Genomic DNA, 24,598 nt, shown 5'->3' with positions numbered 1-24,598 from the left:
CTAACATTTTTTGTTACACATAAGCAAGCATAACATTTCACTTTGGACATGCTGATTACAAACTAAATACATCAAAACAAACTTGCAGATTTTCCAATGTTATTAGATCTGTGTCACTTATTACACCAATTTTACTATGCACATTTGGCTGCTTTTAGAGCTCGTTACGACATAAAAGGTGAGATGCTTGATGACATTCATGTTTTTCAGCATCTTCCAGCAATCAAAGATAACATCAAAGACCAAAAATTTCTTTTGCTGGTGTTCAGACAGAAAAAAAATGATTTTTGGGTTAATTTTTACAACCTCTCTTTTGGGGGCTTGAATCTATGAACATTTTGATGGAACATCAATTTGTCCACTAAACTCAGATTGTCATGGTGAAAATATTATGAGATCCTGTCTAATCATGCAGAAGAAACCAAAAATATTATGAGAGATATAAGAGCAAAGAAGCAATTTGATGAAAATAACAGTGTATATTTTTGAGAATTTTTCTAAAATAAAACAGAAATTTTTACTCTTATTTATTTGATTTGGTTTAACTATTTCAGTTTGATATTTTTTAAATTTCAATAGATTTAAAATTAAATTTAATAAAAAAATTATTTATATTATATTGCATTTAATGATTATTTTAAAATTTATTTATGTTATCACGTATAAAATAGTCTATATTTAAATATAAAGTTTTAATAATTTTGAATTTTTGCTTATTTTATTTAAAATATATTAAAATGGTAAAAATAAAAAAAATTAATTAACATAATGAACCATAAATTTAAATAAAATTTAAATCATTTAACTATGAACAATTTTGTTTCTGATTAGTGTTGCTTTAGTTTGTATTTGTTGATGCACACTTACAATAAATTTTGATAAATGTATATATATTTATTCAAAACATGATATATAAGTTGATATAAAAATTTATATTTATAACTAAATTTAGTTTATTTTTTGTTGATGTGATATATATATATATATATATATTAATTAAGTGGTGATATATTAGTTATTACTTATTAATATATTTTAATAGTCTCACTAAATATATATATATGGAATTTATATTAATGATGAAATAGAAATTAGTAGTCATTACCGTATTTTTAAAAACTTTGATAAAAATATAAATTTAATATAATGTAAATTATACATATCATATTTTCTTGCTGAGACTGAATTGGTGATGATACATATTAACAACAAATAAATCTTGGCGGGATCCTCCTTTTGGGATTCAAGGAACATTAAAGAATGGTGAATTTGTGGGGCTGGCGATCTATTTCCCCACCGGAACTATGGTGTCGCACTGTTTCTCCATCAAACTATTGCCTCGTTTCATTTCCCCACCAAACGAAAGTTAAATATCTATATACCCACCATATCAAAGTTAAATATCTCTTTCCCCACCTGACAAAAGTTAAACACTCAAATCCACATAAAACCTTGTTTAGTTGGTTAATTAGTTTGGTTAAGACGGGTTAGTAATACCGAATCTCGACTTAACCGAACTTAATTATTTTTAACCCGACTTAACCATCCTAATCTATCTAAACCCAAAAAATCCCCAAATCAAAAACCCAAGAACCCTAGAACGTGAAATAGAGAGAGTGGGAGAGAATTCCTGAGAAAAAACAACAGGAAATCGATTGAATTCGTGTTTACCATGTCTGTAGTACCTATAATCGGCGAAGGAGAGTTCGAAATTGATGATGAAGAAGTTGAGCGAGAAGAGTTTGAACTCGACGAATTGTTGCGAAATTTCGTGAGTGAGCCGCCAATTCAGCATGACGTCTTGCCTGAGAGTGATGAAGATAATGAGGAAGAAGAAGATCCTGAAGCCCCACAGAGAATGAGGACGCATATACGCCGTGGTGATGGGCATTTGTACCGAGACCAGACATTCTTCAATGGTGTGGCTTTCAAAGACAGAGTCCTCGATTATGCTCTTAGGACTCGCTGCAATATCAGACAATACAGGTATGATAAGGATAAGCTTGGTTTCGAATGTGCTGGTCATGGTGAGAATGATGAAGCTTGTGGCTGGAAAATTTATGCTTCGATCCTTCCGAAGGATAAAATTTGGAGAGTTAGGTTGTTTGTAGATAACCACACATGTGAGGTTAATGGAGAGTGTGAGATGGTGAAGGTCCCTGTGATAGCTAGGTTGTTTGTGAACAAGATCCGTGAAGAGCCGACATACTATATGCCTATGAAGATCGAGGAATTGATCATGGCAAATTGGTCTATTAGTGTGTCTAGGCCTCAGTGTCAAGCTGGTAGGAATAAAGCTTTGAAGTGGATTAAGAGTGAACATGATCAACAGTTTGCACGCCTTAAAGATTATGCTGCCGAGATAGTAGAATCAAATCCTGGTTCTTCTGTTGAAGTAGACACGTTCCAGAATGATGAAGGTCAAGATGTCTTCAATCGGATCTATATTTGCTTTGGCGCCCTCAGGAATACTTGGAAGGAGAGTTGTAGGCCATTGATAGGACTTGATGGTTGCTTCCTCAAAGAAAGAATCAAGGGACAGTTATTGGTTGCTTTAGGTAGAGATGCAAACAATGCAATTTATCCAATAGCTTGGGCTGTTGTAAAGGTGGAAAATAACGAGAATTGGCAATGGTTTATGCAAAAACTGAAGGTTGATTTGGATCTAAAGGATGGTGACAATTACATTGCTGTCTCAGACCGTAGCCCGGTAAGGTTTTTTGTTTTTTTTTTGTTGAAATCACTGTTTCTTTATGTTGTTGTTTGATTAAGTTTGTGGTTCTGTATCAGGGATTGATCAGAGCTATTAAGATAGAGTTGCCTAAGATGGAGCATCGGAAGTGTGTAAGACACATCTACGGGAATTTGAAGAAGAAACATGGCAACAAAAAACAGATGAAGTCTTACATATGGAGTGTAGCATGGAGCTACAATGAAGCAAAGTATCAGCAAAACTTGGACAGGTTAAGTTGCTACGATACAGGTGTGTATACAGATGTTATGGCTACAAATCCGAAGAGTTGGTGCCGAGCTTTCTTCAAGCTGGGAAATTACTGTGAAGATGTGGAGAACAACTCGACAGAGTCCTTTAACAGCTCCATCAACAAGGCAAGAGAGAAGCCATTTGTGCATATGCTCGAAACAATAGCAAGACTTGCTATGGTACGTATAGCCACAAGATCCAGAGAATCTCATGAACACCAAGGTAAGTTTTTTTCAATACTTCTAATATCTAAAAATATAAATTCAGTTAACTTAATTGGCTCTCTCTTTGTCAGGAAAATGTACACCATATGTGCAGAGAGTTCTCGCTAAGGCTCTTGTTGATAAGCCCTTTAAAGACGGAGCCAACAAATGTGTTGTTAGAAGAAGCGTTAAAGGCTACTTTGACTCAAGATTGAATGGCCAAACTCATCGTGTCAATTTGGAGAAAAGAACTTGTTCGTGCAGGAAGTTCGACATCACTGGAATTCCATGTAAGCATGCATATGGTGTGATGCTGAAGTTAAAGGTTGATCCGTCAGACTATGTTTGTGAGTGGTTTCGCACGGCTAAGTGGAGAAGAAACTACACAGATGGAATTGTTCCAGTCAGGGGTTCTATGTTTTGGCCCAAAACAGATGCTCCTGATGTACATGCTCCACCTGTAGAGGATGAACAAGGGGAAGAAACAGAGGGAGAACGAGGGAAAGAAACAGGGAAGAAGAAGAAGAAGCTCACCAAAGCGGATAAGACAAGGAAAAGAGGTGTGAATGAGTCACCAACCAAGAAGCTACCAAAAGCCAAGAAAAGGATTATGCATTGTGGCGTTTGTGGTAAGGCTAATCACAACTCGAGGTGGCATGCAAAGCAGGGCAAGCATGATGATTCGGTACCGGTAAGCACATCTCAAACTGCAGGTGAATCCTCACAAGGAACTCTCACTCAAGCTAGTGTTTCTCAAGCTTGAATGATTTGATATGTAATGGCATCTATTATCTTTTGTTTTGAACTTAATTTTCGACAGCTATGTAATGACATATATCTTTGGTTTTGAACTTAATGGTCTTGGATCCATGTAATGTAATGACATTTATCTATCTTTGTTTTGCACTTCATATTATCTTTGTTACTGCAACTAGAAGCTTGTATATTTTCTTTAAAATCATTGCATTCTACTGAATAAAATAGGCTTAACAATCATCTTAAAATAGACAAAGTCATTGCATTAATAAAATTGAAACCATGTCAAAGTACACAAACCACAATGATCAAACACACAAAGCACAAGATTACTAAAACAAAGGTCATTCCTACATAAACCTTTTCAACCAAAGAGCTTACTAAACCCAACCATGCCCATACACAAAACAACTACAACAACCATCATTTTCTTCATCGTAGAAGATGATTCAACCAAAGCCTCTTCAACTCTCTCGAAAATCTCCTTCTCAAGCTTCATTTGCACATTCTCAAACACTATTCTCTCAAACTCATTCCTCTCCATTGTAACTGTCTCCAGTTTTGCCGCAAGTGAAGCATTTTTCATTTTTAATGCCTCTATCTCATCTAAATAAGCCTCATCGACCCACTTGAAAGTGTGGTTGTCATTCGAGAGCTGTGCATTATTTAGACAAAAAATTGTGAAAAGAAAACATTAACTAATACAATGAAGAAGAAGAAAGGATTAATCAAATTACCTTCTTAGATACAGCATATCCACAACGATAGTAACGCCGGTACGGATTGTTGCTGGATTTCGAAACCAATTCCATTATTTGAACCCCACAATGACAAAGTCTCGGCACACCAAACACTCTGCCTCCAGAACGTCCACTTGACGAACCACTAGAAGCTCCAGACACGTTACTCATGGCTTTAAATCTGAAAATTAACACAAATTGAGAAGAGATTAAGAACAAAAAGCAATAAGCACTCGACAATAAGAAAAGAAGAAGAAGAACTCTGAGATTCACATTCTACAGTTTTTTCTAGGGTTCTTACCAATTTGGGATTTTTTTGATTTGGGATTTTTGACCCTTGTGTCGGGTTATCACCGAGATATAGGTCCGGTTTAGCATTATTTGGGTTTTCCTTCGGTTTACTAACGGAGGTTTGATGGTTTGGTACTGGGGTTTCGACATTTAACCATCGAAATTGGTCGGGTGGGGAAAGAGATATTTAACTTTGATATGGTGGGTATATAGATATTTAACTTTCGTTTGGTGGGGAAATGAAACGAGGCAATAGTTTGATGGAGAAATAGTGCGACATCATAGTTTCGGTGGGGAAATAGATCGCCAGCCCGAATTTGTGGGTATCACCCTCCTGCTAAATGAAAATGTATCAACATATGTCTCCTAATCTTTAAAGATTTATCGTTGTTCGTATAAAAAAAAAAATCTGCAAACTAACATATAATAAAGCGTTACTTAGATTTCAATAAAGGGATCTTTGACGGTATTTGCATATCGGGAAAACATTGCTCTGCTTTAATTCAATCAAAATACATATTCAGATAATAACACTGCATCAACTTAGAACAGACCGTCCCTAAGTTTTTGAATCATAATTATATATCCACGTTTAATTCAAGTTTGATATAGTTTAAAAGAGATTCATCAAAAGTTTGTAGTTTTATTTTGCAGTTTAACATGTTCATTTATAGTTTTGTCTGGTGGTTCCAAAGTGTTGTTCTTATTAACATATTGGTTTGTTCTCTGGGTTTTATTTTAGGTGCCAAACCTCGACTGATGGAGGCTAAGATTGAGAGGCTGAGTCTCACTATGGCGAATCAACCGGAGTTTCAGTGAGTTATCACATTATTTACTGAATGAACACGTACATCTATGATGAGTAAAATATATGATTTTATTGGGTTTCCTTAGATAGAAGAAAGATTGAAGTTAGCATGCTCTTTTATAACTCTGTAGTTTGTGAAGAAAACGAGCCGGGACGACGACTGAACCAGTGAATTGTTTTCAGTATCACCAGATAGAGACAGATCAAAGAATGGAGCTTTGCCATCTGCATCACAAGATATTAACGTACATGATTCAATTAGGATTGATATAAACCGGTTATAGAGTTTATTAGATTTTGGTTTATTGTAAACCGGATGACCGTTGCTATATAAAGCAACTTGTAACAGAAAGATCTAATAACAAGAATCATTTTCCATTTCGAGCTTCTTCTTCTTCGTTGATCTTGAGCTCAGCTAATATGGTATCAGAGCGGCGAGAATCAAACTCTCGTCCGATCCGTTCGTTTTCTTCTTTCTTTTGACCTCGATCGATTGTTGATTCTCACGATCGATCCTTCTCTGTGAAAGTTTCGACGTTATTCTGACTCGATTCACAAATTTCACGCATTAACGATCGGAAATGGTGATCGGAAGAAAGGTGGGTCGTCGTGTTGGTCGCGCATCAGCATCGGCGAGAAGATCTACCGTTCGTGAATCTCAATCACCAGATCCCGTGTCTCCTCCGTCGGAACCACTCACCGGCATTCATTCTCCGTTTCACCTAACAAACGGTGATAATCCGGGTACTGCGCTCATCTCTGAGGTACTAGATGGTTCGAATTATGATAACTGGAAGATTGCTATGACTATTGCGTTAGATGCGAAGAACAAATCTGCTTTTATCGATGGATCTTTAGCTCGACCGGTTGAATCTCATCAGAACTTTCGGATATGGTCTCGTTGTAACTCGATGGTGAAATCTTGGATTCTTAACTCCGTGTCGAAGCAGATTTACAAAAGTATCTTACGTTTCAATGATGCATCTGAGACTTGGAAAGATCTGGAAGCTCGCTTTCATATCACCAACATTCCTAGATCATATCAACTCTCTCAACAGATCTGGTCATTGCAGCAAGGAGCTTTGGATCTTGCAACTTACTTTACCAACCTGAAGACGCTTTGGGATGAATTGGATGGTGCTACGTGTGTTTCTACTTGTCGTACCTGTGATTGTTGCAAGGCGATTGATAAGAAAGCTGATCAGGCAAAGATCATTAAGTTTTTGGCTGGCTTGAATGAGTCTTACTCCATCATTCGAGGTTAGATTATCATGAAGAAGAACTTGCCTGATCTCTCTGAAATCTACAATCTCCTTGATCAAGATCACAGTCAGCGATCCTTCGCTTCAGTTCAGAATGCTACTGCATTCCAAGTTGCTGCTCCCGTTGTTGATCAATCCTCAATGGCTAATGTGAACTATCACCAGCGACCTAACAAACCTGTTTGTACTCATTGTGGTTACACTGGCCACACAACAGACACATGTTACAAAATTCATGGCTATCCTATTGACTTCAAGCATAGGAACAAGTCCAAATATGAGAAGCCTTCTTCAGGGAAACCGCAAGGTTCTTCTAAACCTGTTGCAGCTCAGCTCACTTTAGCCAATACAGAGATTGGTGGTCAGAGTATCCCTCATGTGATCAATAGCTTGACCCAAGATCAGATTCAAGGCGTCATTGCTTATTTCAACTCGCAACTCCAGCCCTCTTTCTCTGAATCTTCTCATGTTGGTTCTACATCTGGTGCCACTATCACTGCTCTACCTGGTATGGCTTGCTCATCTTCTACCTTGCGATTCATTGCCATTTTAAAAGCTACAGACAATGTTTTAGTATCTGATTCTTGGATAGTAGACAGTGGCGCTACCCATCATGTATCTTGTGATCGAAGCAGATTTGAAACATTTTGTGTTTCTTTACATGCTTCTGTTACTTTACCTACTGGTATGGGCGTGCGAATTGAAGGAATAGGCAGAATCAGGCTGAGCAATTCCCTGGTTCTAGACAATGTCTTATATATTCCTGACTTCAGACTAAATCTCATGAGTGTCAGTCAGGTAACTAAGGCATTGGGTTATCGAATAATGTTTGATGATTCGTCTTGCATGATACAGGATCATATCAAGGGGTTGATGATTGGTCAGGGTGAGCAGATATCAAATCTATATGTGCTGGATACAACGCAGCTAGCAGAATCCATGGATGTGGCGAATTCATCTTTCTGTACTAATGTTGTTGTTGATTCTCAGTTATGGCACAATAGATTAGGACATCCCTCTTTGGAGAAAACTGATCTTCTTCGTGATGTACTTGGATTTAAACACACGAATAAAACGTCCTTTCATTGTGATATATGTCCTCTTGCAAAGCAGAAGCGGTTATCTTATACGTCTCACAACAACATCTGTCAACAGGCTTTTGATCTTATCCACATGGATATTTGGGGTCCTTTCTCGGTCTGTACCACAGAGGGTTATCGGTATTTTTTGACTTTGGTTGATGATCACACACGAGTAACGTGGATCTATCTACTTCGAAGTAAAGATGAGGTTCTTACCGTGTTTCCTGAGTTTTTACAGATGATTGAACTGCAATATAAAACGACGATCAAGAGTGTACGATCAGATAATGCTCCTGAACTCAAATTTACCAAACTCTTTAAGCAGAAAGGAATCATTGCTTATCATTCCTGTCCCGAAACACCAGAGCAAAACAGTGTGGTTGAGCGTAAACATCAACATATTCTTAATGTTGCCAGAGCTTTGATGTTTCAGTCTCATCTCTCATTGGATTATTGGGGTGATTGTGTCTTGACCGCGGTTTTCTTAATCAACAGAACACCAGCACCTTTGCTTAAGAACAAAACCCCTTACGAAGTACTCACTTCTAAACCTCCAGATTACAGTGGTCTCAAGGTGTTTGGCTGCTTAGCTTATATGTCTACATCCTCTAAAAATAGACACAAGTTTCAGCCTCGCTCTAAACCCTGTGGTTTTATTGGCTATCCCTCTGGTTATAAGGGCTATAAACTACTTGATATGGACTCTAACAAGATACACATTTCTCGAAATGTGGTCTTCCATGAGACGATCTTCCCTTTCTCTACTGATCAACCTATTCATCTTGATGGTTTCTTCTCTATGGGTCAAATGCCTCACTCTGAAGATAGTGATGTTCCTCCAATATCAAGTGAATCCCCTGCAGTTGAGAGTGAAATTCCTGCAGTTGTGGGTGAAACTTGTGAACCAGTGAACGCGCATCCAAATAGAGAAGCATCAAAACGAACTTCTAAGCCTCCTGGATATCTAAATGAATATCTGTGTCATATGACTGACACGGACATTCCTTATCCTTTGGCGGCTTATATTTCTTATGCTAAACTCTCCGAAGGATATGAATCCTATATTTGTGCTCTTGCTCAGCATGTTGAACCGGTATCATTTGCTCAGGCGAAGAAGTTTGATGTCTGGCTCAAAGCAATGAATGAGGAACTGCTGGCACTTGAGAGTACAAATACTTGGACTATATGTTCTCTCCCGGATGGTAAACACAAAATTGGCTGTAAATGGGTTTACAAGGTTAAATTGAAGGCTGATGGTACCTTAGAACGTTACAAAGCGCGCTTGGTTGCCAAAGGCTACACACAACAGGAAGGAATCGACTTCATTGACACTTTTTCCCCTGTTGCTAAAATGACAACAGTCAAGACTCTTTTGGCTGTCTCAGCTGCAAAGAATTGGAGTCTCACACAGTTGGATATTTCCAATGCTTTCCTAAATGGTGATCTTCAAGAAGAAATCTACATGTCTTTACCTCCGGGCTACACACCAAAGGAGGGGGAATCTCTGCCTCCTAATGCTGTTTGCCGGCTTAACAAGTCCCTTTATGGTCTTAAGCAAGCATCAAGACAGTGGTTTATAAAGTTCAGTACTACACTCCTCTCTCTTGGTTTTCAAAAGTCACATACTGATCATACCTTGTTCATCAAGAATATTGGCGGCAAATATGTGGCTGTTTTAGTATATGTTGATGATATAATCATCGCTAGCAGTAATGATCTGGAGGTTGAGATTCTCAAATCAAACCTTCAACATTCTTTCAAACTGCGTGACTTGGGTCCTTTGAAGTTTTTCCTAGGCTTGGAGATAGCAAGATCAAGTAAGGGTATTGCTATTTGTCAACAGAAATACATCTTAGAGATTCTTGAGGAAGCTGGTTTGTTGGCTTGTAAACCTGCCAATGTTCCAATGGATCCTAATGTGAAGCTTCGTCAGGATTCCAAGGAACCGGTATTAGATGATCCAACCGTTTATCGTCGCATTGTTGGTCGCTTAATGTATCTCACTATCACTCGCCCGGACATCACCTATGCAGTCAATAAACTCTGTCAGTATTCCTCTGCACCTAAGAAGTCTCATCTACAGGCTGCTTATCGAGTTCTTCACTTTCTTAAAGGCTCTATTGGTTTGGGGTTATTTTATTCTACGGAATGTGATTTGACTCTCAAAGCTTACACTGATGCAGACTGGGGTTCTTGTCCAGATACGCGACGTTCTACTTCTGGTTTTTGCTTATTTCTTGGTGATTCTCTGATTTCATGGAAAAGCAAGAAACAGGATGTTGTGTCTCATTCCTCAGCAGAATCTGAGTATCGTGCGATGGCTTTTGCGGTTAAAGAGGTGATCTGGATTGTCAATTTACTTACTGAATTGCAGGCACCACAGACAAGATCAGTGGCTTTCTATTGTGACTCAACGGCAGCAATTCATATCGCCAACAACCCGGTTTTCCACGAGAGGACCAAACATGTGGAGCTTGACTGTCATCAAGTTCGTGATCGGATTGTAAGTGGTTTGATCAAGACTTTGCATGTTCGCAGTGAGAATCAGCTGGCCGACGTCTTCACGAAGCCATTATTTCCTGGTTTATTTCATTCCTTGATTGGCAAGATGTCTCTACGTTCTTTGTACTCGCCATCTTGAGGGGGAATATTAACGTACATGATTCAATTAGGATTGATATAAACCGGTTATAGAGTTTATTAGATTTTGGTTTATTGTAAACCGGATGACCGTTGCTATATAAAGCAACTTGTAACAGAAAGATCTAATAACAAGAATCATTTTCCATTTCGAGCTTCTTCTTCTTCGTTGATCTTGAGCTCAGCTAATACAAGAGACTTATGGTAGACTAGATGTTTAAGGCATACCTTCAAAGAACTTTTTCTAGAGAACTAGGAAACTCATATCATGTTTTTTTTTTTTTTTTTTTTTTTTAACTCATATCATGTTGTGATAGGTATGTTAGTTTTCTCTTAACGAAATATCAAGCAAGTTGATGGATATATGATATTTCCTTTGTTTTAAGTATAGTGTTCATGGATATATGATATATCTATGTCCTTTGTAGGTATTGGTAACCACAGTCGTATGACACAAATAAATTTAAGCGTTGTAATTTGAAGAAATGCAAATGTTTCCTGTGAAAAAACTAACAGTTTCTTACATACATATGGAAATTTTATTGGTTGATTCAAAACTATTTCTAAATACTGCATAATCAAAGGCTTCTAGATTGAGCTATATCTGCCACTAGCTGTACGCTTTCAAATTTAAAATCAAGCAGCCATGACCATATCATTCTCTTGACTATCAAATCACAAATTCAATAAATCCTATCACGCAATGGCTGTAAACCCTTTACGCTCGAAATACATCGCCGAGACGGTGAAATATTTATACGTTATCATCACCTCCACATAAGTGTTTGCCAGTCGCTGCTGACTCGCAAATGGATAATTACGATTTCATGCAAGAAACATCACATCTTCACTGAGAACTACTGTGTCTCCAAGCAACTAAACCCATCACTAATGGTGAAAAAAAAAACTAGCACTCTGGAATTGAGTTCTGATGGCGAGATCTTTGGAGTACAACATCCCATAATCCCACTACAGCAAAAGAATACTATACTTGGCTAATTTAAACCAAAAAGTAAATTGCACGTACGGACTCCATCACGTCTCAATCTCCACTTTGCTCCACATGTCGTTGTGCATGACTGAGAAAAGGAAAGAAAATCTTTGAAAACCTCAAGTGGACTGAAAACATAGTCGATGTGAATATTTGTTTGGAAAACATCAAAGCATCACTGAATCAAAGCATCACTGAAAGGCATAAAGGTGGCTAGGAAGAAGGTGTATCTGAAAGTTTAGAGAAAAATGTATATCTTAAATAACTGGAGGCAATGAAACCTGCAAACTTTACCAACCAAACTTTAAAAAATCATTAGAAACTCAGCCTCCTAAACCTACGCCATACAACGGGACACTTATTTGATCACTTCAGCCCTACTTACAAAAATTGCAAAACCAAATCCCAATTACCAGAAACTAAAGAAAACGCAAGCCAAGACTTAGTGAAATCCCTTTTTTAAGTTTACATACACCATTTCTGACAAAAACACGAATGTTATTTATTTCCGGGGAACAAAATATTTTTTATAACAAACACGAGTGTTGAAGTCCAAGCTGACAGTGGAGACCTTCACGAGGATGTACGCCCCGCCAAGAAGCTCTGCAATGGTTAGCTTCACATATAGGGAGTATCCAAGCTCAATGCCCACTACTGCTCTTCCTTTCGTTTTCAATTTACTTCTTAGCTTCTTTAAACTGTTTAGGAACTCCGTTCCTCTAGGAATCCTAATTGCACAGATGAGAAAAGAAAAACGTCAGATGTGAACGCAAAACATTTTGATCAATATTTTGTGTAAACTAATCATCATGTCATCATTGTTAGTTATTAGTAAAAGGTATTAAGATAAAGAAGGAGAAACCTAAATTGGACTTTTATTCAGACCATATTACTTCAGAACACACAATTTCAAGTTTTTGTGTGCAATTTTAAATGCATCACATCAAACAAACTGAAAAGGACAACATAGCAGTAAAACAAAGATACTTTAAACGAAAGAAATAAGACTGAAAGAGCCCATCATGTTTGCGAGAGCAGAACTCATATCTAGCTGAAGCTTCTGAAGTTTAAGTCGTTCCCTCTCACAGAGCTGAATCTTCCACTTGCTATGTTGTTGCGTATACTCTGTCCAACTATCATTTACTCTTTAGATTTCGTGGTTTCTATATTGCAGATTATACTGATTCTTTCTAGTTATACAAAGAAACAAAAGCATACGTATACAAAATCACGCTATAGTGTTAGAACCTATGTCACAATAAATATATGCTTTTATGATATTTCAAATACAATAAAACCTGAGAGACTATTTACATATGATATAGTTGCCTTAGTTGGGGCCATTCCAAATGCCAATCAACTAAGCTTAATACACTGTAGTTGTGTGAAGTGTTTTTGAGCTTCCAGATTTCCTGCTATCGTGGGGTCAGCAACAATTTCTTTGCAAACCTTACTTGAATCTGATTTCTTGAATGATGTAAATAGTTGAAAAAGAAGATCCATGACACATCCAAGAAGTGGAATATGCGTCACTTGATCCATTAACTGAAAGATGTATAGATGTCTTGAAAATATTTTCAGATGCAGAAAGAAGAAAAGTGTATGAGATGAAGAAGAAAGTAGAAGAGAAGTGAGTTTATATTGAAGGAAAGACTTGGTCACCAAGAATTACAACTAGATTGATTGGCTTGGTCCCCAAGATTACAATGTTACTTTTCTCGTTGTCTTGAAATCTAATTTGTCGTTTATGAAGAAGCTTAATTATGTAGAGAAAATATATTAATCTGTCCTCTGTTCAAAACACAGCATAAAATTGTTTGAATTTTATATAACTGGTGCAGTACAGTTAGAAACATACGTATATGGTTTAAGTTCATTATAAGTTGTTAATCATCGAACGTAAAATAAGTAGCGAAAATCATATAAATAGTATTTATACTTTTTAATTCGAGTAAAATATATAAATTTTTGGAAACCAATGTTAAATTTAGAAAATTATAACTATTAAATTAATACATATTACTAATCGGTTAAAATATCAGAAAATAGTTTAACATGTTAAAATTACAACATGACTTTATTTATATATTTGTAATAGAATTTTGAATAATAAAGATTTGATAAAAATAAGTGTGTATTATAATTATATATATTTTTTTAATTTTAAGCTATTAAAATAAATTAAACAATCATAGTAACCATATAATAAAAATTTAAAAAATTATTTATATATTATATTTTGAATTTTTAAAAACGAGTATAAATTACTAAAACTGTTAAAAGTTTCACATTCAAATTTTGTGATCTATGATTTAAAACTTTTGTTATGACATGATACAAATAATTAAAAAATAATATAAGTTGAAAGTTTCATTTAATAAGTATCAAAAATAAAAGATATATAAATATATGTATCATTTTAAATTAAACTATATGCCATATAAAAATACATAAATATCTTAATTTTGAAATTTACTTTGAATATTTTTTGATAAAAAATTTGAAAAAAATATTGACAACTTAATTTTAAAAATATTTTAAATTACTTAAATCATTAATCCCACATTAAAAATTTTGTTATTACTAATTTAGACTTTTTGCTATAACAGATACAAATGATAAAAAAATATGAGCAAAAAAATCATCTAATAAATATTAATATTAAAATATACCTTCAACGAACGTAAAATAAGTAGCGAAAATCATATAAATAGTATTTATACTTTTTAATTCGAGTAAAATATATAAATTTTTGGAAACCAATGTTAAATTTAGAAAATTATAACTGTTAAATTAATACATATTAATAATCGGTTAAAATATCAGAAAATAGTTTAACATGTTAAAATTACAACATGACTTTATTTATATATTTGTAATAGAATTTAAATTTTTTTTAATAATATGTATGTAACTATATATTCATGAAAATTTTATTCTGAAGTTTTTTGATTTTTAGAGATTTAAGAATATTAAAAGAAGTACAGTATTTTGAATGATTGTTGTCAAACGAGTACTCAAGTGGTAGTGGGGATTGGGGAATCCACAATTAAAAAGGGGTGTTTTTCAAAACCAACCCGTATTTTCAAGTCAAACCCAAAACCAACCTTTTTTTTTTGTCCATACTATTCATCAATAAAATTTCCATCCTATCCTTATATTTTTGAATTATTCACAAAATTGCCATTTTTATTTATTTTTTTATTAATTTCGAAATTAACAAAAATTCAAATACACCCTAACCATTTCTTCTTATTTACAAAAATGCCATCATCATCAATTTTTCCAACCACCATGAACCACCATTTTTGAGCTCTAAAGCTCTAGAATTCAATTTTCAACCACTTTTTTTCTCATTATAACCCTAAAAACTTCATTTCCTCTCATCTCCTCTACATTTCCATCTAAAAAACTCTCATAACTATCATTTTCATAATCACAAACTTCATATTTTTTCGAGTTTCTTCATTAGTGAATCGTTAAAGATGCTTCTTTTTGCTCATATTTGGAGTTTGGACGGTTGAAAAGGTTGGAAACGAGCTTTACACATGAAAAATGTAACTATTTACATGGTTTTCGTTCTTTTTCAGATCTGTGTCGCGACGGTAGACTGTTTTGTATGTCTACGCCTCCGTGGAGACTTACGATGCAGTCTATTTGTCAACGCACGGGTTAGTTTTGCAATTGACCAGACAAATTTTTTTTCTAACGCAGACTTCCCCAGTAGTCTCCGTCATTACCTTTGACAACAAAAATAAAACTTTCGGTAGACTTACTAAGACGTCTACCTAAAAGAGGTTAGTTTTTCATTTGACCGAACTTTTGACTTTTCAAAATAGACTTCAACGGAAGTCTACAAAATGTAGACTGCCAACGAAGTCTATAAAAGGTCAGTTTTGCATTTGACCAAAACTTTGACTTCGTGGAATAGGTTAGTTTTGTGTTTGACCAAAAAGTTTAAAAAGCAATCAAAAATTTATTAAATTGTAGACTTCATATGCAGTCTTCTTATCTTAAAAAAAATGTAGACTGCGTATAAAGTCTACTTTTTTATTTTGGTCAAATGCAAAACCAACCCGTCGGATTTGAGAGTATACTTCACAAGAAGTCTACACACCCGTAAACGTTCATTTTAATCTACTGATTTGAAGTCAAACTTGGTCAATTGCAAAACTAACCTCTTTCAAAAAAATTCAAACATGTAGACTGCATATGAAGTCTAGTTCTGAAAGTCAAATCTTGGATGAATTCTGGTCAATTGCAAAAAGTAACCTTTTTAAATTGTAGACTGAAATGAAAGTCTACATGTACAAAATTACAACTTTTATTCAACTATAGAAAGCAACCCGTAAAATGGTCAATTGCAAAAACCAACCCAAAGAGTAGACCTATTTGACAGTCTACGTCTGTAAACTGAAAAGAACGTCAACATCTTCAGAGACTAAATATTAAGTCTTCATAGAAAAATCTATAAAAATGTGAATTTGTGTATTATTCATTAAATTTTTTCTAGTTTTTTTGTTTGACAGTGTGTGTTAGTTAATCCTAATGGGTTTGAGTGATTTTGAAAATAATTTTTTTTTTATAATTATGAAGGTATAATTCATTTGATTTGACAATGTTGTTAGCTAATAATTGTAGACGTATTTCTAAGTCTTCGTTTATAGTTTTGCTAGTAAGGCTGAGCTTGTTTCAAAGCTGAAGTCGGTGACTGTGGAATATAATTTTACATTTTCAGCATATAAGACAACAAAAACTCTGTATGTGGCTAAGTGTCGTGTTCAAGGATGTGGTTGGAAACTTAGAGCGAGTGTGAAGTATGGGCCAAAGACATTTTGGGTGACAAAATATTCGAAAAGGATGAAGAATCGGAAAGGTTGAAGAATGTTCCTTGTGCATGATGGCTGTACACATGGTAAACTTCTTGAAATGACACAAGAAGATTATGATCTGGACAACAAAATTGAGAAGATGGTGCTAACCTATTCCTTACCAAACATCATTTAAAACAAATGACTCCGAATAGGAATATACTCCTCTTATGCCTGTCACGAATAATCGACAAGTACGGAACTTGATCGAGTTATCTAAGACACACTTTGTACGCCTTTGTGTATCAAGCCTGCGCCAATACACTAAAAAAATTTGGATTGACTATATGTTAAATAATAAGTGTAGACGTTTTTGTAAATCTACAAATGTAGACTGCAGTTGAAGTCTACGTCGTAAATTCTATTAAAAGTGTATTTGTGTATTATTCATCATATTTTTTCATGATTTAATTATTTTACAGTGTATGTTAGTAAAATTTTAATGGTCTTGGATGAATTTCACAATTTAATGTGTTATAATTATACACTTGATACTTATTGCAAATTGTTTTGATTAGTGTTATTCCTGAAAATTTTTGGGAAAATTTTGTATAGATTTTCTTCTTCTCACATGTGTGTTAGTTATTATTTTAGCTTATGGTGGTTTTACTTGTTTGGTTGGTTAGATCTTGTGAAAAATTGATATCTAACAAAAAATTAATAATATCATACAAGTGAAAACAACTAAAAATGAATACAATGTTTATAGATTATGCATTAAAAAATTATTTAAAAATTAATATTTTATTATGAAAGTTATTACAGAGCAATATATTAAAAAGTATTCTTGAGTATGTTTGATTTTTCATAATCTTGATGCTTCAAATAAAGTCTTGGAAAAAGTACCTGCCAAATAAGATAGAGTTATGAGAAAAACATAAGATAAAAAATGAAATCATATTTTAGTAGACTTTTTATTAAGTCTACGTAAAGTTATTGTTTAGTAGACTTTAGTTGAAGTCTACACTAATGGAAAATTTTCATATCTAAAAGTGTGCATTTAGAAAATTTGAAAATACTTTGTTCTGGAAAATATTTCAAAAATGGTTTTTTGTCATCCTTGTAACAAAGCAAAAAGATAATGTATGAATTTATAAATTTAGTTCATTATAAACACAAAATATCTTATAATGAATATTTGGAAAGCTTACATTTTTGGGAAGATGATTTGAAAATATTGGAAGAGAATACCTGCAAAATAAAATAAATTTTTTTAAAAATAAGATAAAAATTAAAATCATATTTGAGTAAACTTCTAATGAAATTTGCTTAAAATTCAAGGCTAGTAGACTTTAAATGAAGTCTACCAGCCGTAAGTTTTAAGTAGATTACAAATGAAGTCTACTCTATCAAAAAAAATAGATCTGAAAAATAATACATTAAAAATATGAAATAAGTTTAAATCTAAAAAACTTTTAAAAATATGATTTAATAGACAAAATAGTTATAAATTAAAGACATATTAATATGAATTTTAATATGTAACTTTATTTGAATATAAATACTAGAACACATATTTTAAATCTATAGATGTAAACCTTACATTTCTAGGAGGAGAAGAGAACAACTATGGAAGAAAATACCTGCAAAATAAGATAAAATTATTAAAAAACATAGAAAAAAATTAAAGTCATATTTTTGTAGACTTCCAATGAAGTCTGCTTAAACTTTGTGGTTTAGTAAATTTCATATGAAGTTTGCAAGCTTTAGTAAACTTCTTTAGAAGTCTACACTGTTTGATAATTTTCAGATCTGAAAAAATCTATATATTTTGAAATGTGAAAATAATTTTAAATCTGAAAATACTTTACATAATAGAATTTATAAGGTAAACTAGTAGCAAATTAATGTAGAGAGCTTGATCTATAAATTTATTTGAATATAAACATGTAAATACATATTTAAAATCTATTAATCTAAAACTTACATTTTTAGAGGAGATGATGAAATCCATGAGTGATAATACCTACAAAAAAAAAATAATATTGTGAGAAATAAACATAAAAATACACATTTAAAATCTATAGATCTAAAACTTACATTTTTTAAAGGAGAAGATGAAAACCATGAATCATAATATCTAAAATGACAAGATAATATTGTGAGAAAAACTTGAGAAAATTTTAGAGACAAAGAAGATAATGAGAGAGATTTAGAAACAATTGAGAGAATTTTAGAGAGAAGAGAGAAAGTTTTAGAGAGAAGGGAGAGAGTTTTAAGAACTTGTGCAGCCACTTTAGAGAGAGATTGAATAAATTTTGTTTATATAAGGAGACAAAAATGTAACTAGGTTAAAATTTACGATACTGTAGACTTCGTTTGAAGTCTACTAAAATTAAAATTTTGGAGTAGATCTTACTATAACATAGTAGACCTTTTTGAAAGTCTACTATAATAATTTAATTATTGTTGTTTATTCTTTATTATTTTAATAATTTTAATATATAATTTATTAAATTTATTTCTTTATTTTTAATAGTTATAGTATATGATTTCACTTTTTTATTCGTAAGGAACTTAACTTAGTTTAAATATAATGATTTTTTGTAAAACAAATTGAAAAATATAGACTGAAAAAGACGTCTTCAGATAAATATACTTTATTGTAGGTCTACGAAACCCTAAACCACAAATATCAAACCCTAAATGTTTTGCTTGATAATCAAAAAGTCTCATTTATACAAAATATAAACTATTAAACATTAATATGCAGATTTAAGTTAATAAAACAAAAAAAAAATCTAAAATCTAACCCTATGAAATCAACTACTAAAAGACATAACATGTTAGAACCTTTTGTTTCTAAACTATGAACATAGTCTAGCACATGATAACCAAATTAGTATATATTCTTCAAAATTGTTCGATTATATGAAATTTTAATTTATTTACTTCATATTATCTATTATATTGATGATTAGTTAAAAATATCACAATAATTATTTTTATACATTTTCAAAATTAAATTAGTAGACCAAATTAGACTGTAGACTACAAAACAAGTCTATAAAGTAGACTTCGTAGGAAGTCTATATATATGTAGACTTCTTTTATTACGTGTAGACTTCCAAATGATAGAAACGTAAAATACATTTATGTTTTTTGTTTGGTCATAAGGGTGAAATAGTACTTTCACTATTCCTTTAGGTTGGTTTTGCATTTGACTGAAAGTGGGGTACACTTTTACATTTGACTTGAATATTTGGGTTGGTTTTAGCAAATGTCCCATTAAAAAGAGAGAAAAGTGAAATAGAAATTCGGTTATCTGGTGCTAAATAATTTCGGTTATCTCGTTGATAAAAATAAAAGAAAATAAAAATAAAAAACATTTCGGTTATCTAAGTTGACTCTCCATCTTGGAGATTTGGATTAATCCCAAACACCCACAGAATTTCCCAGCCCGAGATCTCTCCTAAGTTGGTAAATCTATTTTCCGATCAAATTCGGCCTCTTCTGGATATGTCTATGGCGGAAGATACCCCGTCGCCACCGCCCGTAAGTCGTGACCTTTCTCTTAGATTCCGAAAGTCAATTGCTGATTGTGTAAATATATATTAGTTTGTGGAGGTGTTTTGTGAAATATCCGGCAAAGACTACCGATTCACAGCTGGGACCAAGGCCGAGTTCGCTGTCTCCGTCATCAATCGGAAACTTGGTTCCTCCAAATCCAAATCCAAAGCACTTTACATCGAAGCGTCAAAGGACAGTGAAGAGCCTATCAGTTTCGGTGATGGTGCTTCTCTTGTGAGTTACGGACATGGTTGGAGGCTTATGACAGTGATTGCCGATTCTGATTCGCCTGGTAATTTCAGATTCCAGAAACACGTGTCTGGTCTTTCTCTACATATTGCTTCTCAGGCTGAACTGTGTTGCTAATAGTTCTCTATCTTTTGATGCAGGAACTGAGAAAGAGGGCCCTTTTCAGACACAGTTTCCTTCTGTGTTATCAACGGTATGTATCTTACCTACTGGAGATTGCATGTCTCTGTTCTGTTAGAATAGAGAATCATCTTTTTCACCTTCTTACCAAACTGAGTACAAAGAATCAGAGGAGAGGTATTAACCAAAGGGCCAAGGGTTAGTTTTAGAGAATCTTCAACTCTCTCAACCATAGTAGCTAATACCCACAAGTCTGTCCCCGATATATTCTGTTTATATGTTTAATTAAAATCAAGTGTAACAATTACAACCTGTGAGAAAGTTCGAGTTGTAAGACAGTATAGATTGATATAAGTTCGTTTTCTAGCTTTAGATCCATTTTGCTTGCATTCGTATTGTCTAACCAACGATAATCAAAACTAAAAGCGACTTGTAAGACACTAAGATCAGAATAAGCTTTTCTTTCAGTAATAAAAGCAACTTGTAAGACAGTGTAGATTAATGTTAGTTCGTTTTCTACCCTTTAGATCTTATTTTTGTTATTTTCTTGTATTTTTCCAGATTGCAATCTTATTGTATAGTTATGCTTCAGCATTGTACGGGTTTGCTTTGCAGGGTTCCAAAGATTCCAAGCCTGCAAAAGCTATGAAAGCAGATTTTGAAGGAGATCAAAGTCTGAAATACATTGGGAGGATAATGTTTGCATTTGTTTTGATGTTTATACTTGGTGGTCTCTTCACCGTAGCTCTTGAGAACCTTCCTAGACTGATTTTACTTTTTAACAATCCTTCCATGTAACAGTTGACACTTTTCCAAGCACAGACATTTTGGGATGTTTTAGTAGTTAAGGCTCTTATTTATTTTCTATCAAGGGACCCATTTATAGAACATCCCGTGAAGAGCCCATCAGTTTTGGGAATAATGTTTATCTTGTTAATTATGGACATGATTGTAAATTAATACAGTGATTGATGATTCTGATTTGCTTGGTAATTAACTTCTTGTGAATTTCTTGGTAGTTAACTTCTTGTGAATTTCAACATTTACATTCGAGAAATGTCTGGAAATCTAAAACGATGTGCGCGCAAATACTTACATCATTTCCGTTTAGCTGCAATTTCAGTTATTTAGGTCACATAAAGTTTTGTGCTTATGTCTTTGTATATGGTGGTCACAAGATGCAGAAGATGGAATGTTAAGAATATCAGATTCTTAGGCTTGTGAATTTTCCTCTCTTATTATATAAATGGAGAAAAAAAAACTTCAAAGAGATATTGGCAATTTATAGTTTTTTACGGCTGAAATATAACATTGTTGATTCAAGTTTTTACTTTATAAACAGTTTTTTTTTTTTCGTTTCTAGATATCAAACGTTCATTCTATTACTCAAATTTAAGATGGTATAGATAACCATACGGAATATAACAACCAACATAACAAAGCTTTCTATGAAATATTCTGTAATTCTAAGTAAAGAATTTGAAATTGCATTTTGCCTTCGAGAGATGTAGGATATCTTGAATGGTTGAAATCGTCTTTGAAAAATCTTTTCTCTTTCAACTCTGTTGAAAAATTTAGCCATGCATGAGGTTCTTTAATCATGATGATCAAGTCTTTGCAGCCAGTCCATGATAAGCAAGTTGAATGACGTAGCATTATCTGCAATTTCATTGCCCTACTTCTGAATGCAAAGCCGACTCCCGTTGTTTTATGTTTTGTGTACCCATTAATTGGATTTGTCCAGAGATATCCTTTCAAACCCATTTGCAACCACTGAATTGAGAGGGGGAAGTCCATGAACAATCCACCAAACATATGTTCTACAAGCATAAGCTTGTGAATCGGTGTTACTTAATGGTTGTGATGTTGTAGGCACAATCACATTCGCTTATACCAATCTTGGCACTCTCCTTCTGCGTGTATGATCAATGTTAAAGGATCTTTGTATTCCTTTGAATAGTTTATGATTCAGAGCTTTCTGGGTTCTTAATACAGTTCTTTTTCCAAAAAGATAGTACATATTAGCATAAACATTTGGCACATGGAAGATGTTTGGACTTGATGGTGTTACTAATAAATACTATGCATGTAAGGCCGATGAACACTCAAAAATGGCATGAGTGATTGACTCATCTGGGTTCACACATCTAGGAATATAATTATCACTTCACATATGACAATGTGTCAGGTTCTTTGTGACCTCTACGTAACCGGTTATCAGCTGCCAAATAAGGTGACACATTTTCTGAGGTGTTTTTATTTTTCGAGCAAATACTTGAAGTTTGGTGATAATGAGCTCCAAGTAGAGTTTCTCTTTTTGGAAGATCGAGAATATTTGAGATTTTTTTGGATTTCCTTTAATACCCCTTTGAGTGAAGATATATCCAAAAAACTCTCCGGAAGTGACTATGAACATGCATTTTTCTGGTTAAGCTTATTTCCATATTCATTCATGGTGTGGAAACATTCTTTCAAATGAGTAATGTGGTCCGCAGTGATCAATGATTTGACGAGCATGTTTTCCAATGTATACTTCCCCGGTGATTCCAATTTTGTCGTAAAACATTTTGATGAATTGAGTAGTGAACACTATTAATGAAGTTTTTGATTTTTTTAGTTATTATAAGTGGATAAATATAGAATGTGGGCAAACGATTAATTTATTAATATTAATATCTAAGGGGGACAAAATATATGGAATCACGATACAGTAGGTTGGGATAATTGTCACGATACGATAGATATATGAGAAAATTTGGAAAAATACATTTATCTGAGATTTTATTTTGAAAACTACACTTTGATTTATCTTTCTTGAAAAATACACTTTTATTTATGTTAAATGACTAATTTGTCCGATCTGAATATATATAATTATTTTACAGATTATTATCTTTTAGATAATACTCTTAAATCTACGTAATACTATATTTTGCATTTATTTTGATAAAAATACTAAAATGACACTTTCCATTATCTCATCTCTATCTCCTTATTTCTCCCAATATTTCTTCTGTGTATCCATTTATTTGTATCATCTTCTTCTTCCTCTAGTTCTCCATTTTTGTAGCGCTTATATGTGTATTATTTTGTATCAATGTTTTTGGATGTAATTTGATTTTGTATATTCTCGTCATGTAATCTTGTTGGCATCGTCTCTTTGTCTAGCCAACATCTAGAGGTGTGTAGCTTTATCATGTTAAGGTGACGGTTATTACTACATCAATTGACAGAAAGTCCGAATAAACTTTCTATAGTCTTTTGTTTTTCTTTAGATTCAGAAGACATCAAAAGTAATATCCTTTATACAGTACAATGATCTATGTATATGTTTCTATATGTTTCATGAGTGATGGATCTTCTATGTTCCAGTTCTCTGCATCTCAGAGACGTCAAAGCAAGTTCCCAAAGCATGTATAAAATGCTTAGCACACCATACATGAACACAACTCAATGTCCACAATAACTTAGGATAGATTTCCTCTGAAATTGACAGAATGAAGTAAATAAGTACATACATCCAATAAGCTACTAGCACCAATTCTATACTTTGATGATGTTCTGATAAAAAAAAAATTCCTAGCTACTGCGAGAATTTACGAAGGTACACGAAATCACAAAAAGTGTATTATCATATAAACATTAACAATATTCAAATATGTATTTTAGTTGTCAGAGACCGTATACTTTTTATTCAAATTTGGATTAAAATGTCTTATCACATTTCAAAGAGTATAGTTTTCAAAACTTAAAAATACAAGTATATTCTCCAAATTTCAAACTACAAACAAGCTATTTTTCAAATTATCCCGATATTATTAGGTTAATAAAGATATATTTAACAAATAATTAATTGATGATCCAACATTAAAAATCATGCATGAAAAGGCTTGTAACCTCTGTTTTAATAGGTTTTATTGAATATGATTTATACTAAAGATTAAATATTTAATATAGTGGTTAAGTAAGGATTGAATAAAAATGTAATACAAACTTGAAAGGGAAAATGGTCATATAAAATCCCAACTTTAAAATTTTTGGCCATTTAAATTATCAATTTTTGCATAGACAACTTAAAACACCAAGTTATGT

At 33.5% G+C, this 24,598-nt stretch overlaps 3 protein-coding genes across 3 annotated transcripts; 2 read left to right on the top strand and 1 right to left on the bottom strand.

Moving 5' to 3' along the window:
- Positions 1-1,112: 1,112 nt before the first annotated feature.
- Positions 1,113-4,079, top strand: LOC106442558. The gene is made up of 3 exons (XM_013884228.2): positions 1,113-2,710; positions 2,791-3,205; positions 3,279-4,079. The coding sequence occupies exons 1-3, from the start codon at positions 1,673-1,675 to the stop codon at positions 3,947-3,949; spliced, it is 2,124 nt and encodes a 707-aa protein (XP_013739682.2). The 5' UTR covers positions 1,113-1,672; the 3' UTR covers positions 3,950-4,079.
- Positions 4,080-4,190: 111 nt separating this feature from the next.
- LOC125607878 (uncharacterized protein At4g04775-like) lies at positions 4,191-5,453 on the bottom strand. Its single transcript, XM_048777380.1, has 2 exons — positions 4,680-5,453; positions 4,191-4,597 (listed from the first exon to the last, which is right to left on the bottom strand). Exons 1-2 carry the CDS (start codon positions 4,851-4,853, stop codon positions 4,307-4,309), a joined length of 465 nt encoding a protein of 154 aa, XP_048633337.1. The 5' UTR covers positions 4,854-5,453; the 3' UTR covers positions 4,191-4,306.
- Positions 5,454-19,883: 14,430 nt separating this feature from the next.
- Positions 19,884-21,499, top strand: LOC106449065. The gene is made up of 4 exons (XM_048777379.1): positions 19,884-20,122; positions 20,186-20,429; positions 20,527-20,579; positions 21,122-21,499. Exons 1-4 carry the CDS (start codon positions 20,087-20,089, stop codon positions 21,302-21,304), a joined length of 516 nt encoding a protein of 171 aa, XP_048633336.1. The 5' UTR covers positions 19,884-20,086; the 3' UTR covers positions 21,305-21,499.
- Positions 21,500-24,598: the final 3,099 nt, after the last annotated feature.

The sequence above is a fragment of the Brassica napus genome, chromosome A4 (genome assembly GCF_020379485.1).
Source record: "Brassica napus cultivar Da-Ae chromosome A4, Da-Ae, whole genome shotgun sequence".
Lineage (NCBI taxonomy): Eukaryota > Viridiplantae > Streptophyta > Magnoliopsida > Brassicales > Brassicaceae > Brassica > Brassica napus.
The sequence above is the reverse complement of the archived record's forward strand: the minus strand, read 5'-3'. Positions and strand labels throughout refer to the sequence as shown.

Coding starts and splice junctions, on each gene's coding strand:
- LOC106442558 (XM_013884228.2), top strand. CDS start 1,673: ATGTCTGTAGTACCTATAATCGGCGAAGGAGAGTTCGAAATTGATGAT. Junction 2,711..2,790: donor CTGTCTCAGACCGTAGCCCG/GTAAGGTTTTTT, acceptor GTTCTGTATCAG/GGATTGATCAGAGCTATTAA. Junction 3,206..3,278: donor AGAATCTCATGAACACCAAG/GTAAGTTTTTTT, acceptor TCTCTTTGTCAG/GAAAATGTACACCATATGTG.
- LOC125607878 (XM_048777380.1), bottom strand. CDS start 4,853: ATGAGTAACGTGTCTGGAGCTTCTAGTGGTTCGTCAAGTGGACGTTCT. Junction 4,598..4,679: donor GATATGCTGTATCTAAGAAG/GTAATTTGATTA, acceptor AATAATGCACAG/CTCTCGAATGACAACCACAC.
- LOC106449065 (XM_048777379.1), top strand. CDS start 20,087: ATGTCTATGGCGGAAGATACCCCGTCGCCACCGCCC. Junction 20,123..20,185: donor ATACCCCGTCGCCACCGCCC/GTAAGTCGTGAC, acceptor AATATATATTAG/TTTGTGGAGGTGTTTTGTGA. Junction 20,430..20,526: donor TGCCGATTCTGATTCGCCTG/GTAATTTCAGAT, acceptor CTTTTGATGCAG/GAACTGAGAAAGAGGGCCCT.